This window comes from Trachurus japonicus, chromosome 22 (assembly GCF_045865225.1).
Source record: "Trachurus japonicus isolate A0001 chromosome 22, Traja_1.0".
Lineage (NCBI taxonomy): Eukaryota > Metazoa > Chordata > Actinopteri > Carangiformes > Carangidae > Trachurus > Trachurus japonicus.
The window spans coordinates 21263292-21276998 of NC_140928.1; the positions used below are offsets into that span (position 1 = coordinate 21263292).

Sequence of the window (13707 nt, forward strand, 5' to 3'; positions counted from 1 at the left end):
GAAATTCCTAAGAACAAATAGCCTAGGCTACCGCCAGAGTTTTGTGGAGTTGATAGGTCATTGTAGTTATGGATTGTATGTATTGGACGTGTAAATGTTAAGCACTGTTAGCTTTCAAAGAAACAGACTTTAGAGCCGGCTATAATTTAATAGTAAGCCTACATAAGCTCTCATGGCAGATGTATTAATTATACGTGTACATTTTATCAAGGCCTAAATTTATGCATAATTGGGCATAGCAGCTTTACATGAAGTGGACGTGTGGCAGGTAAAATTTTGTTAAAATTTCTTATATTATACTAAACAAGGAATGGCAAGACTCCCAACCCAATCAACAATTAAAAGTAGATGTAGCCTACCTTACAGATCATTTATGTAGGCTATTTGGAAGTCAGAGATAATCATTATTCTCTTTCACTTTGCAAACTGAATGATTGGATAATACTTGATTGTATATGTTTTCTGCATTTAATGAAACCACAACTGAGTACAGGTCAAAGACTTCTTTTAACACTCCCTCTCCTCCCCTGTGAGACCATCACTCCTATGACCACACTGAGCCTGACCGTTCTCCATGTGTTATTCCTTATTGGTCTGGTCATTACAATGGATTCATAGGGGTCACTTGACTGTTGTTTCTGTTTTCATTCCCTTGCTTCTTTGCCTTGATGTATGTGATACAAAGTAACTGAACCAGTACCAACAAGATGACACCCATGAGGATCAAAGTAATCATCAGGTCCCTTACAAGACTGTCAGAGTCCTGAACCTGGACCAGGTACTGGACCACAGTCTCGCGGTGCACTTTACCCTTCACCAGTTCTACTGTTTCACAGGTATAAAGCCCAGCTTCAGAAGAGGAGGGTCTGATGATGAGACCTTGGCTGAGCACAGTATGTCTGGGACCAGGAGAGAGGATGCTGTCAGAAAAGCGCCAGCTGACTGGTAGGTTGGTTCCAGGGGAACATGGGAGAACCTGCGCTATCTCAGTGGTGAGATGGACGACAGTCGGTTTCTTTGTCACTGAAGAAGAGATCAAGAATCAATGGTGAACATCTGCAATATACCCCTTATATTTCATTAAAGGGATAGTTCACCCAAAATTGAAATTTCACTCATTATCTACTCACCCTCATGTGGACTAAGGGCTGGGAGAAGTTTCTGAGTCCTCCGTGGCTTCTCTGAGTTACAGGGGGTTTCGGCGTAGCAGTGCGTAACGGTTGCAAATGGATACCAACTGTCTTCGTAACAAAAAGACACACCAAAAAACATACAAATACCTGCATGCTGCTCGTATGTAATGTCCGTCTTGTATTGAAGCCCTGAAATGTGAAATTGTCCCGAAAAAAATTAAATAAGTCTATTTTTCAAGCTTGTTTGTAGCGGAAGCTCCTCTTCCCGGTTCATCAAATTTGGACGAACCAGGGTCTGTCCTCTTCCCAGTTCGTCCAAATTTGCCGGGAAGAGGAGCTTTGAGAAGCTTCCGCTACAAAACAAGCTTGAAATATAAACTTATTTAATTTTTTTCGGGACAATTTCGCATTTAGGGGCTTCAATACAAGACGGACATTACATACGAGCAGCATGGAGGTATTTGGATATTTTTTGGTGTGTCAATTTGTTACGAAGACAGTTGGTATCCATTTGCAACCGTTATATGGACATGCACTGCTACGCCGAGACCCCCTGTAACTCAGAGAAGCCACGGAGGACTCAGAAACTTCTCCCAGCCCTTAGTCCACATGAGGGTGAGTAGATAATGAGTGAAATTTCAATTTTGGGTGAACTATCCCTTTAAGTTACATATAACCAAGATATTACTGTAAAAACCATGAAGATACAGTAAATGTGTAAGATCTAAGATTTTTGTCAGTTTCTGCTTGGGGGAATTAACTTACATTCAGAGGTTGGGCAACTCTTGGTGTCTCCATCACTGAGGCTTTGAATCCTTCAAGAAGAAAAACCTCTTTCAATACGGAAGCCAAAACCGCAGAGCATGTTCTCATTAGTAAAAGATCAACAGGACCTCTGACTTACATAGACTCAGTTGATGCGCCAACTACAGATGCACACTGGTCTCTGATCTTGTCCCAGCCACAGTAAGGGTCTCTGGAGAGAAGGCAATCATTGCAAGATGCGTAGTGGCTACAGTCCCTCACATCAACCTGAACAGCCATGTTATTGGTGCCGCTGTACAGCTGACCCTACAGAAATACGACACAGTTTGCTGCTGCCCTGTGAAAGGCTGTGCTTTGCATTATGAAAACATTATTCATAAACTGGGCCTCACTGTTTTGGAGACGAGCTGGAGGAACTTGACAGGCTCTGGGGTGGGAAACAGTTGCAGTTCCTCAATAACGTGAACATCCTCACCGTCAAACTTTACCGCCTTGTGCAGCCAACCAGAGTCTGAGGGAGTGCAAAGGCATGATCCAACCTGAAGCTCATCTGTCAAGATCTGTGCCATCTGTGTCTGACTCTGTTTATGCTGTACAGTTGTTGTATACCTGTGCCGATAAGCATAACCTGATGCTGTGTTTGGTTCAGTGATGTGACTTGGTCCACGACGATTTTGGAAAACCGTGTCCCTCTCTGGACCAGCAGAGGTTTACCAGTCATCGGTGTTACCACCCCTTCCATCAAAGGGTGGTTCTTCACAAAGAGCAGGGTCTTGTCCGAGAGGTCGAGAGTGGTCGTCACACCCATGGCCCGCATTTCATCATTAATGCACTATCAAAATATAACAATTGGATTATGAAGGTGTCACAATTCAAGAACCGTGTTTAAAGATTAGAATTCACTCCATCCTGGTTTGATACTGACCGAGCCAGGGTGGGGGAATGGCTCCTCCTCTGTGTATGTGTCCCAACTCCCATTCTCCCTCTCAGTCAGAAAACTCCCACTGAACACCTGACTGATGTCTGACAGCTTGTAGGCACAGACGGCAGATTTGGTGCACTCACCTGAGGACTCCCTATGACCAACACAAGAAAGATTTCCTGTTATTTTCTCTCCCCATGGTATTTATAACACATTTACATCTTACATCTTTATACTAATTAGTCACCACCCTCTGTTAAAACATGCAACTCACGAGCTGGAGGTGAATGTGGCGTAGAAGATGCTTCCATTATTTGGGTCGTGGAGAAGAAACACGTCCTGAACAAGAGCAGGTGAGCCTCCGTCGCCAAACTGGCAATCCAGACGGGCCTTCAAGAAAGAAGTCCACTTTTTCTGCAGGGTCCTTTCTCCCCCCAGGTCACTCTACAACAAGACACCTTCAATTACAAGTCAGATTTACAATTAGCTGCTCTTGCAAGGAAAATAATGGTCTACCTTGCAAACACGGGCAATCCTTGACACTCGGATGCTGTCACGGTGTTCCTCCACAGCGTTCTCAGTAAAGAATAAGAAAACATTGTCGTCTTCACTCTTCTCGCTGTCTTTACTTCCCTCAACAAGGTTTATGGAAATCATAGTAGGCTCTGAAACAAACCATTGGAAAACATGAGCTCAGATAAAGAAAATATAGTGTTGTGGTTTAGTTTAGTTTTAGTTTAAGTTTATTTGTCCCCACGGGGAAATTTGTTTTCACAGACTGCACAATGAGAGACAATACATCACAAGACAGACAATGGTATACACAACAACATCCACAGCAACAGTGACAACATACAGTACATGACGACACAGTGAAACAGCAGACAGACAGATCAATATTGGACAGACAGATCAGCGGGGCCTGCTGTTCAGGGCCGCTATAGCTGCAGGGATCAGGCTTTTTCCCAGGCGAGCCCTCCTGAATTTGAGGGTTCTGTATCTTCGTCCCGAGGGTAGTGGGGTGATGTATTTGTGCAGTGGGTGAGTGGTGTCTTGGACTATGGAGTTTGCTAGGCGGTTGATGGATTTTTCGTTTAGTTCTGTGAGGTTGGGTGTGGGGAGACCAATGATTTTAGCGGCTGTGTTTGTGATGCGTGTAGAGTTATGAACCGATTGTGAAGGTCTGTCTCAGCTGCTCACCGTTGAACCAGGACCGTTTCATCTCAGTCTTGAGAGGGTTTAGTCCATGTCTCTGAAACAGCAGCTCTGTGCCCAGAAAGTTGGAAGAAGTGGCGGTGTACAATGTGTTTCCTGTCAAGTGGAGAGGGAACAAGCCCTGGGTTGTTATTGCTGTGGTCAGTGGTCCTGTTCATCAGAGGGGAGCAGTTGTGACAAACGAAACCTTGAAGAATCTTTGGACAGCTGTGAACTCACCATCCATGAAGGAAGCAAAGTGGTCGTAGGGGTCAAAAGGAACTTTTCCCTTTCCCACCTGCCTGTTCCCGTCCAGTGAGACTTTTCCATTGTTGAAAATCTGTTGAAGGAGATGTAAATAGTGGGGCTCAGTTAGATATGTATATTGGGGGATGTAATCAATCATCTCATTTCAGTCAGCAGAAAAACAAATAAACAATTCATAAATGTTAAACTATTCCTTTTATTTACCAATTATTTTTTCCCTAGGATAATTAGCTATATATAGAAAGCATCATTTTCCCATGTTGCATATATTTTGTATACCCTCGGGTTGATAAAGCTCTAGGCTGCTAAGATTTCTCTTTTTATTTGTAATGTTTACAGCAGCTGGTTGTACCACTTGTTTCATGCTGGCCTCTAATTAGAACCCATACATCAAAATGAGACGGGAGCTGCATTTGGAGTCTTTGGGAAAGTAAAGTTACTTACCAGGTGGTCACATGCAGGGTTGAAAGCATTTGTCCCACACACAAGCATTTTTCCATCTCCCATTGTATGCAGCATCCGGATGAAGTTATCACAGTCCTAATGTAATAATACAGGATGAAATATTGGAGAGCCATGGCCGATGACACTCGGATGTGGTTATTCACTTCTTACTATACCTGTGTGTCCCTGCCTTTCATCTGACAAAGAGCTCTGTCTGCTGAACTCACTGTCCATTTAGCCTGAAAGAACAGAGAATTAAGAGAATTAGCAATGATCAAGAAGCCCTGATAATAAATCATATACAGTATACTGTATATGATTGATGATACTTTCCATTACTTTTTTTTACAATGCATAGATTCCCTTTTTTTTTTTTGCTTCAGTATGCTAAACTCCAAAACTAATTCCTCCACATTGGAAGTCACGATTTATCTGGTTACCTCACTGGTCTTTTTGGTGATGTTATCCAAGCTGAGAGCGAGCACTTTCCCTTTGGCTCCAACAACAAGCTGACCGATGTCGACTCTTATCATCAAAGAGCTCAACCCATCAAAATCAGACTCTTTGAACTGTTTCATGTCCATATCTGAAGCAACAAAGGATGAGAGGCTATCTTTCAAATCCATGTTCCATTGTTTTATGTTCACACTACTAATAATGTTGCACATGGACGGTTTTGTTCTGTTATTTTTTAGTGCCCTTTATTCCTTTTGCATGTTGTAGTTTGTACTATTCCTAAATCTATTTGATTGCTTTCATTATAATATCATATAGGTGATGTTTTATTTATTTGGATTATGTACCAAGTCTGTCGAAGTAGAATTGAAATGCACATTATTGTCTATAGACATTGTGTACAGTCTACAGGTCATATATTTTTTATAATCTACATTGGATGTCTTACCTTTGAAGGTAACACTCCTGCGGGGTTTGCTGCTTGTGGGAAAACTTTCACCCATGATGAGGAGGAAATAAAAGAGCACTACAGTCGGTCCCATGATGATCCTAATGGCCCAAAACAAAAACACACCCGTTCAGTGATTTAGCAAATTAGTGTCTGACCTGTCAGTGATCCTACTTTCCAAAAAGACACCAGTGAACAATTTGTGTATTCATTTATGTTGTTTAATTTGATTTGAAATTCAGTGTGGTTCCATAGAAACAAGTTTTACTATTCCATGCTCATCAACTGACTGATTAGTTCATGATGGTAACTGCTATAATTCACTGAACATCAGTAATTATGGGATATACGTATTCAAATGATAGGCTACTGACACATTTTCAGCACAAACATTTTGAACAACTGTCTAAATTGTAAATAATACTTTATGATGATTTTAATGCTATTTCTTGACCCTGCACGTTTATTAGTAGCCTATCTGTCAAGAGAGGGACACATTCTTGCACGTATAAAACTGTATTGTTCAGCACTTTCAATGGAACTGACAACCTGCTCTTTTACTGTAGTTGCAAATCCTCCATCTTGCACTAAAGCAGAGTCTGCAGGCATTCAGTGCAGCTGAAGACTGCAGAAGTTATACTGTAGCCTAGATGTGACATGTCTTGGTTCCACTACAGCCTCAAGCCACTAGAGGGAGCAACTAAACTGGGATTTTTACACAAGTAATGAAGAGTTCTACTGTGGCTGCACTGTAGGCAACATTATGAAGAAGAACAAAATAGTTAGGCTATTAAAAAGACTCCTCATGATTACTTAAAAATTCAGTGAACTAAACTGCTAACAATGTATTTTCTGTCATTGCACAGAGGTGAGTCAAGAGTGAACTGGCAGCGTAGGCTACATAAGGCTGATATCAAACCCTTGGACAAAGAGCCAGATGCTGGGGATTTACCAGTTAGCACTTGATTTCAATTCCGTTTATGACAGACATGACCTTAAAACTGCTGGCTGGCTCAGTTCCTTAATACCTCACATTATCAAGACAAATACAAATCTTTTCATAGCTATAAATTCATTAAGAAAGTAGATCCATAAAAACCTCACAAATTGATTTTAAGCAAATAGCACAGATAATTATCATACAAGATGAATGCAGCCTAATATCTGAGATAATCTGAAAAAAAAAAAAAGGTAACACTTTACAATAAGGGTCCCTTAAAGCAGAAGTAAGCGATCCGGTCGTTTTGGCTACAGTAACTTCTTGACAGCCGATGGAGTTAGCAGTCCCCGCCCTCGTCCCTACGTCACCATGTGCTCGCGCATCCCTTGGCTGCACACACAGAGAGGACCGCCCCTTTATGCCGTTCTCTCTCCTCATTGGATAAAGGTTGTAGGATACAAGGAAAGTTTTCTCCTCGGCTTACAGCAGAGCAGAGTGGCTGACAGACCCGTGTTTCAGACCAAACACTCTAAGTGATTGCTGTTGGAAGATAGAACTATTTAAGACTTAGGCCTATATTAACACAAATATTCCGCTTAGGCTACTTCTGCTTTAATTAACGTTAGTTATTACATTATTAAGCATAAACTAATGTGTTTATTAATGCTGAGTAATGCATAGGCTACATAATGATAACTAATTTCAATATTCAACTTTTAATTTATTAACTAACTTTGAGTAGTAAACATTAATTAACTGCTTACGAATTGGCTACATTAGCTAATTAATGTGTTTCCTATCCCTAAGTAATAGGGATGTCCCGATCACATTTTTTTGCCCCCGAGTCCGAGTCCGAGTCATTTGATTTTGAGTATCTGCCGATACCGAGTCCCGATCCGATACTTTGGCAATGCAGTAAAGTTTTTAATGTAGATCAACTGTATCATCCCACTATTTTTCTGTTCTTTGTGCTCTACTAGGGATGTAACAATATCACAATCTCACAATAATACTCTACCTCAATAACAAGCCCATGACATTTATTGCAGTATTGTAAGACATCACCCCCCCCCCCCCCCTCACTCACTCCGCTCCTTCTCCCTCCCTCCCTCCCTCCCTCCCTCACCCAGCTCACCTTGTTCCTTCTACCTCTCTAACTTTAAATAAATACCTGGTTCTGTATCTGCCATCAAGCAACACAACGGTAGTTTTTTATTCAACAGTATGAGAAGTTTAACAATGTCCGCGACATCTGCGCGGTCGGTCCGTGTGTCGGTCTCACGTGCGTTACGTCGGACTCGCTCTCAGTAGAAGCTGCAGTGACTGTTGTTGCTGCAGGTGTGTGTAGCGCTCAAACATCAACAACAAGCTGCTTGGAAGTCAGCAGTGAAACAACGCAGCCACACACACACAAACAAACAGTGAGCTGACACGGTGACACGATCGTCTCTCACACTCTCGCAAGCGCCGTCATTTCATATCGTTACTTGTCCACGACGACGCAGCCACACACACACACCGTGGAGCTGTGCGCCACAGACCATGCACAAAACACAAGCACGCTGCACCGAATGCGCGTCGCTTTGGGTAATGAGCGTACATGACGAACGTCTACAGTAAAAGTAATACATCTGAACACCCCCCATGCGGCCCGTCTTCGCTTTAGACAGATAGGAAAACCCTGACATGTAGATATGTAATATATCCGATTCCTGATCGGGATGTAACGTCCGATTCCGATCGAGTCTGAAACCACGTGATCGACCCCGATTTCCGATCACGTGATCGGATCGGGACATCCCTACTAAGTAATACATAATAATGATTGATATATCTGTAAACAGTTAATTCATGCTTAATAATGTGCTAACTAACGTTAATTAAGGGACCCTTATTGTAGCCTAAAGTGTTACCAAAAAATCCTTTAATGTCAAGACATATTATAGCCTATTTACAGCAGCCTGTGTGATATCCTTAAAGCAGAAGTAAGCGATCCGGTCGTTTTGGCTAACTTCCTGTCAGCCGATGGAGTTAGCAGTCCCCGCCCTTGTCATGGATCTATTGGTCCTCGTCCCTACATCACCACATTCACGCGCATCCCTTGGCTGCACACACAGAGAGGACCGCCCCTTTATGCCATTCTCTCTCCTCATTGGATAAAGGTTGTAGGATACAAGGAAAGTTTTCTCCTCAGCTTACAGCAGAGCAGAGTGACTGACAGACATGTGTTTCAGACCAAACACTCTAAGTGATTGCTGTCGGAAGATATAGCCTAACTATTTAAGACTTATATTAACACAAATATTCCGCTTACTTCTGCTTTAATTATTCAATCATATTGATAGGCTACTGTCATGCATTTATATCACCCTGCTTGGATATCAGCTTTTGTTAACATGTTTCTTTTTTTTTAAAGGCACCATAACACTGTTTTATATGGGATAATGCCTGACAAGGTGTTCATTATCAGGAACTTTTATTTTATTTCGTTTTTGTGACAACTGTAACACTTGATTATATAATTTTATAAGTTTAGTGATTCCTTCATGATTTTAATTGACATTTTTGTCAATTTTTACCCTTTTTTAGGTCTATAATAGGCTACATGAAGTCAACCCCTACAGTAGGCTATAAAAGAACCCCTAAAATAACGTAAATCTTATTGGGATTTAACAATTTATTCAGGTTGTACAACTGACTTACCTCCTGAAAGTGCTGTAAACATGATTAAAAGTGAATCAAGTTGACATACGCCAAGCCCCGCCCTTTTCGTACACGTGAACCTCTTTGCCCCGCCCCCTCCTGCAGGCTCCGATGTGACTTATTGGGCGTTGATTTCCGGTATTTAATGTCTGGATTTTCAGGTTTCACCGTGTGTGTGTAATGTGTGTGCGAGTGTGTGCGTGTGTGCGTGTCCTCCTATGTGTGTGCGCGTTGCATGTGCGAGCGAGGGAGTGAGGGAGTTTGTAGTGCGGCTCTGAACGTCCCCCGGCTCGGATACTGTCACCGCTTTGCACCGCAGGCGAGCTCCGGAGCTCCGTGTGTTCCTACATGCAAGTTACCGTCGCGGGTCCACAACCGTCGGCCAGCAATGACTGAAAGCCCCGCGACCAAGCCAGCCGATGGGGAAGTGTGTCACCGCGTGAAGAACGGACTGAAACCGGAGAGAAACGGCTTGGTGAAGAGCCTGCACCGCTGCCATGAGCAGCAGCACAGCAACAACCACCGCCACCCCGAGGAGGAGGAGGTGAGGCCCGGGATGGGACGGGGAGGACAGGCTGGTGGAGCCGGGGAAGCATCCACTATGTGGACTGTGGACACACACAAACACCAGAACGATTGTTGTCTATATTGTCATTTTATAAACTGATAAGACAGATGTTTTTAATGCGCTGACGACTCCTGCTGTTGATAGTCTCCTCTCCTGGCAGTTTGTTGTCATAGAGACAGACCAAACTACATTGAAAACACCGTAGATTTAACAGTTTTCCACCTTTTTTCAACGGCAATTTCTTCCTTAAAACACAATTGAAAAGCGGTTTCAGCATCACTTTGAGACACTTTTTCATTCGGCATACTCTTAATGGCTCTAAGCGTCATGTGAATGGATTAAAATCTCAACTTTTATGAATGAGTTTCTGCTGAGCTCCACCACTCCCCACACAGGTTTCACAGGAGGAGGATGATTCAAAAAGGCGCATGGCTCAACTGTGAAAGTTGACATTGCACAATGTGTCACGAATTTTAGAGCAGGTCCAGCTCAGTATGTGTCTGTAATAAGAGACACTAACCGAGGATAATATAACTCCTTTGTGTGATGAATCCTACAGTCATACCAACTGGGGGCTGTTCACTGCCTGGTGACAACAACATGTTTCAAAACTCATGCATCTGATAACTGTTTATGTTAAAGGGAGAGCAGAGTATTTCAGCATAAACCTCTTATTGACTTATTTGCAGATTGAACTGAAACTGTAGTGCCTTGTAGTAAAAGTTTGTAAAAGTTCCACTTTCTTGAAACAGGGAGAAACTGAGACTATGAGTCAGTGAGCAGGGGACTGGCTGAACTGGTCCACCTGTTCAGTCAGTGTCGTCCATTGAGACTGCATGAATGCTGCAGATCTGTTTTTTTTTTCCAAAGAGCTAATGAAATTTCCACCCTTGGGTGCACCCTCTGTTACTGTCCCAATTAACGTGTCCCCTCTGACTACATGGCTGGATGCTGTTACACACATGGGCATTGAGACTCACAGACATGTTGTGGTTCAGTAATTTGAGTGTGAATGTTGCATTGCATAATTTCCAAACGTGTCCTGGTAACTTGTTCCCTGCATGTTTAGACATTGAAGCAGTTTTCTCTGACATAACAGTGTCTGAAAAGTTGTGACACTCATAGTATGATAGTAATAATTCAGTGATGTAACTGCTGACAAAAGCAAAGTAATGATAGTTATCTGTAGTTTGAGATTCTTAAGTAAAAGTGGGGGAGAGACAGAGTGTCATTACCATCACTACACATCGTCGTGTATAAAACAAAGTATAATTTCATGCTGCTGAAGTGTAGTGCCCGACTAAGAGACTGAGGAGCTGGTGACTGAACCTCAGCTGATTAGCCTACAGTTCATGCAGATGTCAGCGTTGCTGCTCTGTAAGGTATTTGAGAGAGGCATGACCAGTCACATGTAGCGTCTAATAGCCATGAGCACAGAGACGGGCATGATGGGAAAGCAAATTGCATAACGTCTGGTGGCAGGGAGTTTCTGCCCGTCCACTCCGTAAAGACGGAGGCAATCGACACGTTGATAAATTGAGTTTTCTTTACAAAGAATGGGAAAGTGTAAAGTTTATTATTGCGTTGCTGATCACTTAGCATAGAGTGCTCAGATTTCCATCAACACAACCAGTTCTTTCCTTATTTGGCAGTCAAATCTTTCCTCTGTGGCATGTCACACGGTGTTTTCTTTCCTGTATGAACAGAACTTAATACAGTGGCCTTATCTTTCTCCCACCCAAAATTTGGCTCAACACAAGTCACTTTAGAGGAAGTTACAGAAACACTGCCCAACTGCAAGTGGACATTTATGTTTTCTCAGTCACAAGATTTTATCCATAGAAAATATTACGAAAATGTGTTTTGCATAGGAAGATTTGATTACTATTCTACATGCTAAACTTGTTTTGTTTTCCTATATGTTTAGCAGTGACTTTTGTGTTTTACCCCTTTTTACTGCCTCAACATGAAACTGTGCTATTTACTGAACCCAAAAGCAAACTGAATGTAGTGTTTACATTTTAAGTCATTGTGTCTTTTTTATTTAAAAAATGACAATATAAGACTGTAAAAACTTGCATTTAACAGCCTGAACGTATGGATTTTTAACAATTTATACATAGTTTACATGTTGAAACATAAACATAACGTTACCCTTGCCTAAACCTAACCCTGATCTGTATCACTTCATTTGAATATACTGTATCTGAAACACAATGATGGCATTGTAAACAAATTACAAATACATTAGAGTTATAATAGCTCCAATTATCTCTCTGTTGCCATATCTCAACATTCAAAGTGGTTTTATGAGCAATTTTTTCATGATGCTTCAGTAAAGTACTTTTTTTTTGGTTTCCATGTCACCCAGGTCCACACAGCCTCCCATCATGGCAGCCTGTACAGTCAGCCTTTCATTGAGTCTTTTGAGGAGACTCCCATGCTGGTGGCGGTCCTCACCTACATGGGTTACGGCATCCTGACCATCTTCGGCTACCTGCGTGACTTCCTCCGTCACTGGAAGATCGAAAGGTGCTACATCGCCAGAGAGAAGGAGGAACAAAGGGTGAGAAGACGCCACACACAGATGCAAGCTGAGAGTTTACAGGAAGAGGGTATAGAAAAGTCGTAGGGAAGACTTTGAGAACAAAACAAGTTGCTGGGATGGTATCCTTGTTGTTAGGAGTTGTACCGCGACAACGCTGTGTGCAGAGCTGCTGTCAAGGAACAGGAGGCAGGATGTATTTCAGGTGTGGAATGAAAGCGATTTTAATGAACCCAGCTCTAATTAACTGTACGCTGCCTGGTGACTCAGTGGAGAAACAGCAGTGATAACAAAAAATAAACCTGAGCTGTGATCCATTTGTTATTTTATTAAGCAGATGGCTTCGCTTTGTACACCGCAAAACTTCGAAGAGCTGCAGTGTCGGTGCGTGCGTGTGGTTGGCATTTGCAAAAAGAGGAAAACAAAGGACATTTGATGTAATCTTGTCTACTGTGATTACGTCCCAAACAGGAAATAGATTGCGAGAAAAGTGCTTGTGTAAATGCTGACACATTTGGCCGTTGAGTTGGATTTGTGTGCCTCATATCCAAACTGAGTGAGGCTGGTTGGTATAACATTTGAAATATTCTCCCTGAGGTGGCATTGCTTGTCTCTACAACAGTGCGCAATTTATCTTTTTGTCAGTCTACATCAAATAGAGTATATATCAGCACTTTTGGAACATGTCCTTCACCAGTGGGGTTGTTTTCTTGGTGTTATGTAATATTTGATAGTGAAGCCCATTGTTTTTAGTATTTGGTAATGTTGAGGAAAGGAAGCTTGTGGAGTAGATACGGGGAAGTCGTTAAATCACCCTGAGGATATCCCACAGATATTTCCTCCAAGAACTAAGGAAAATGAACTCCCTCACTCATGTGTCATGTGTTTTAAATGTTACACATTGTATTTCTAGGGATGAAATTCCTTCCAGCTAAGCTTTTTCAAAAGTATGAGAGGCACGTACTGTAGGTCTTTGAAGTAGCCAGTAGTTCTATAAACTCATAAAACAAACATGCGTGATTTCTGGTGAAAATTCCTGCTCTGGTCACAGTCCTGTCTCTGCTCTCTCCTATTGTGTTCTCTTTATCCGCACATGTCCAGGACTTTGTTCCCCTCTACCAGGACTTTGAGAACTTTTACACCAGAAACCTCTACATGCGGATCAGAGACAACTGGAACAGGCCCATATGCAGCGTCCCAGGCGCCAAAATGGACCTGATGGAACGGACGTCCCGCGACTACAACTGGACTTTTGAGTAAGAAAGACAAATCCTGTTATTAAAGGGATAGTAGCATTTTTTTAAAGTGGGGTTGTATGATCT

General features: G+C 42.2%; 2 protein-coding genes across 2 annotated transcripts in view; one reads left to right on the forward strand and one right to left on the reverse strand.

Annotated features, from left to right (window-relative positions):
- Window positions 1-536: 536 nt before the first annotated feature.
- LOC146963984 (semaphorin-4E-like) lies at window positions 537-5303 on the reverse strand. The gene is made up of 13 exons (XM_085768076.1): window positions 5166-5303; window positions 4953-4964; window positions 4726-4821; window positions 4255-4354; window positions 4021-4131; window positions 3337-3485; window positions 3095-3264; window positions 2824-2974; window positions 2508-2730; window positions 2291-2409; window positions 2038-2204; window positions 1899-1948; window positions 537-1023 (listed from the first exon to the last, which is right to left on the reverse strand). The coding sequence occupies exons 1-13, from the start codon at window positions 5301-5303 to the stop codon at window positions 602-604; spliced, it is 1908 nt and encodes a 635-aa protein (XP_085624202.1). The 3' UTR covers window positions 537-601.
- Window positions 5304-9380: 4077 nt separating this feature from the next.
- LOC146963985 (serine palmitoyltransferase 2-like) overlaps window positions 9381-13707 on the forward strand; it is a 29648-nt gene continuing 25321 nt past the window's right edge. Inside the window, exons 1-3 of the mRNA XM_085767272.1 lie at window positions 9381-9816; window positions 12212-12406; window positions 13487-13641. Coding sequence (XP_085623398.1) covers window positions 9508-9816; window positions 12212-12406; window positions 13487-13641 — 659 coding nt within the window. The 5' untranslated portion in view covers window positions 9381-9507. The remainder of the gene's footprint in view (window positions 9817-12211; window positions 12407-13486; window positions 13642-13707) is intronic.

Coding starts and splice junctions, on each gene's coding strand:
- LOC146963984 (XM_085768076.1), bottom strand. CDS start 5,303: ATGAAACAGTTCAAAGAGTCTGATTTTGATGGGTTGAGCTCTTTGATG. Junction 3,265..3,336: donor GGATTGCCCGTGTTTGCAAG/GTAGACCATTAT, acceptor GTCTTGTTGTAG/AGTGACCTGGGGGGAGAAAG. Junction 2,410..2,507: donor GGTTATGCTTATCGGCACAG/GTATACAACAAC, acceptor GCACTCCCTCAG/ACTCTGGTTGGCTGCACAAG.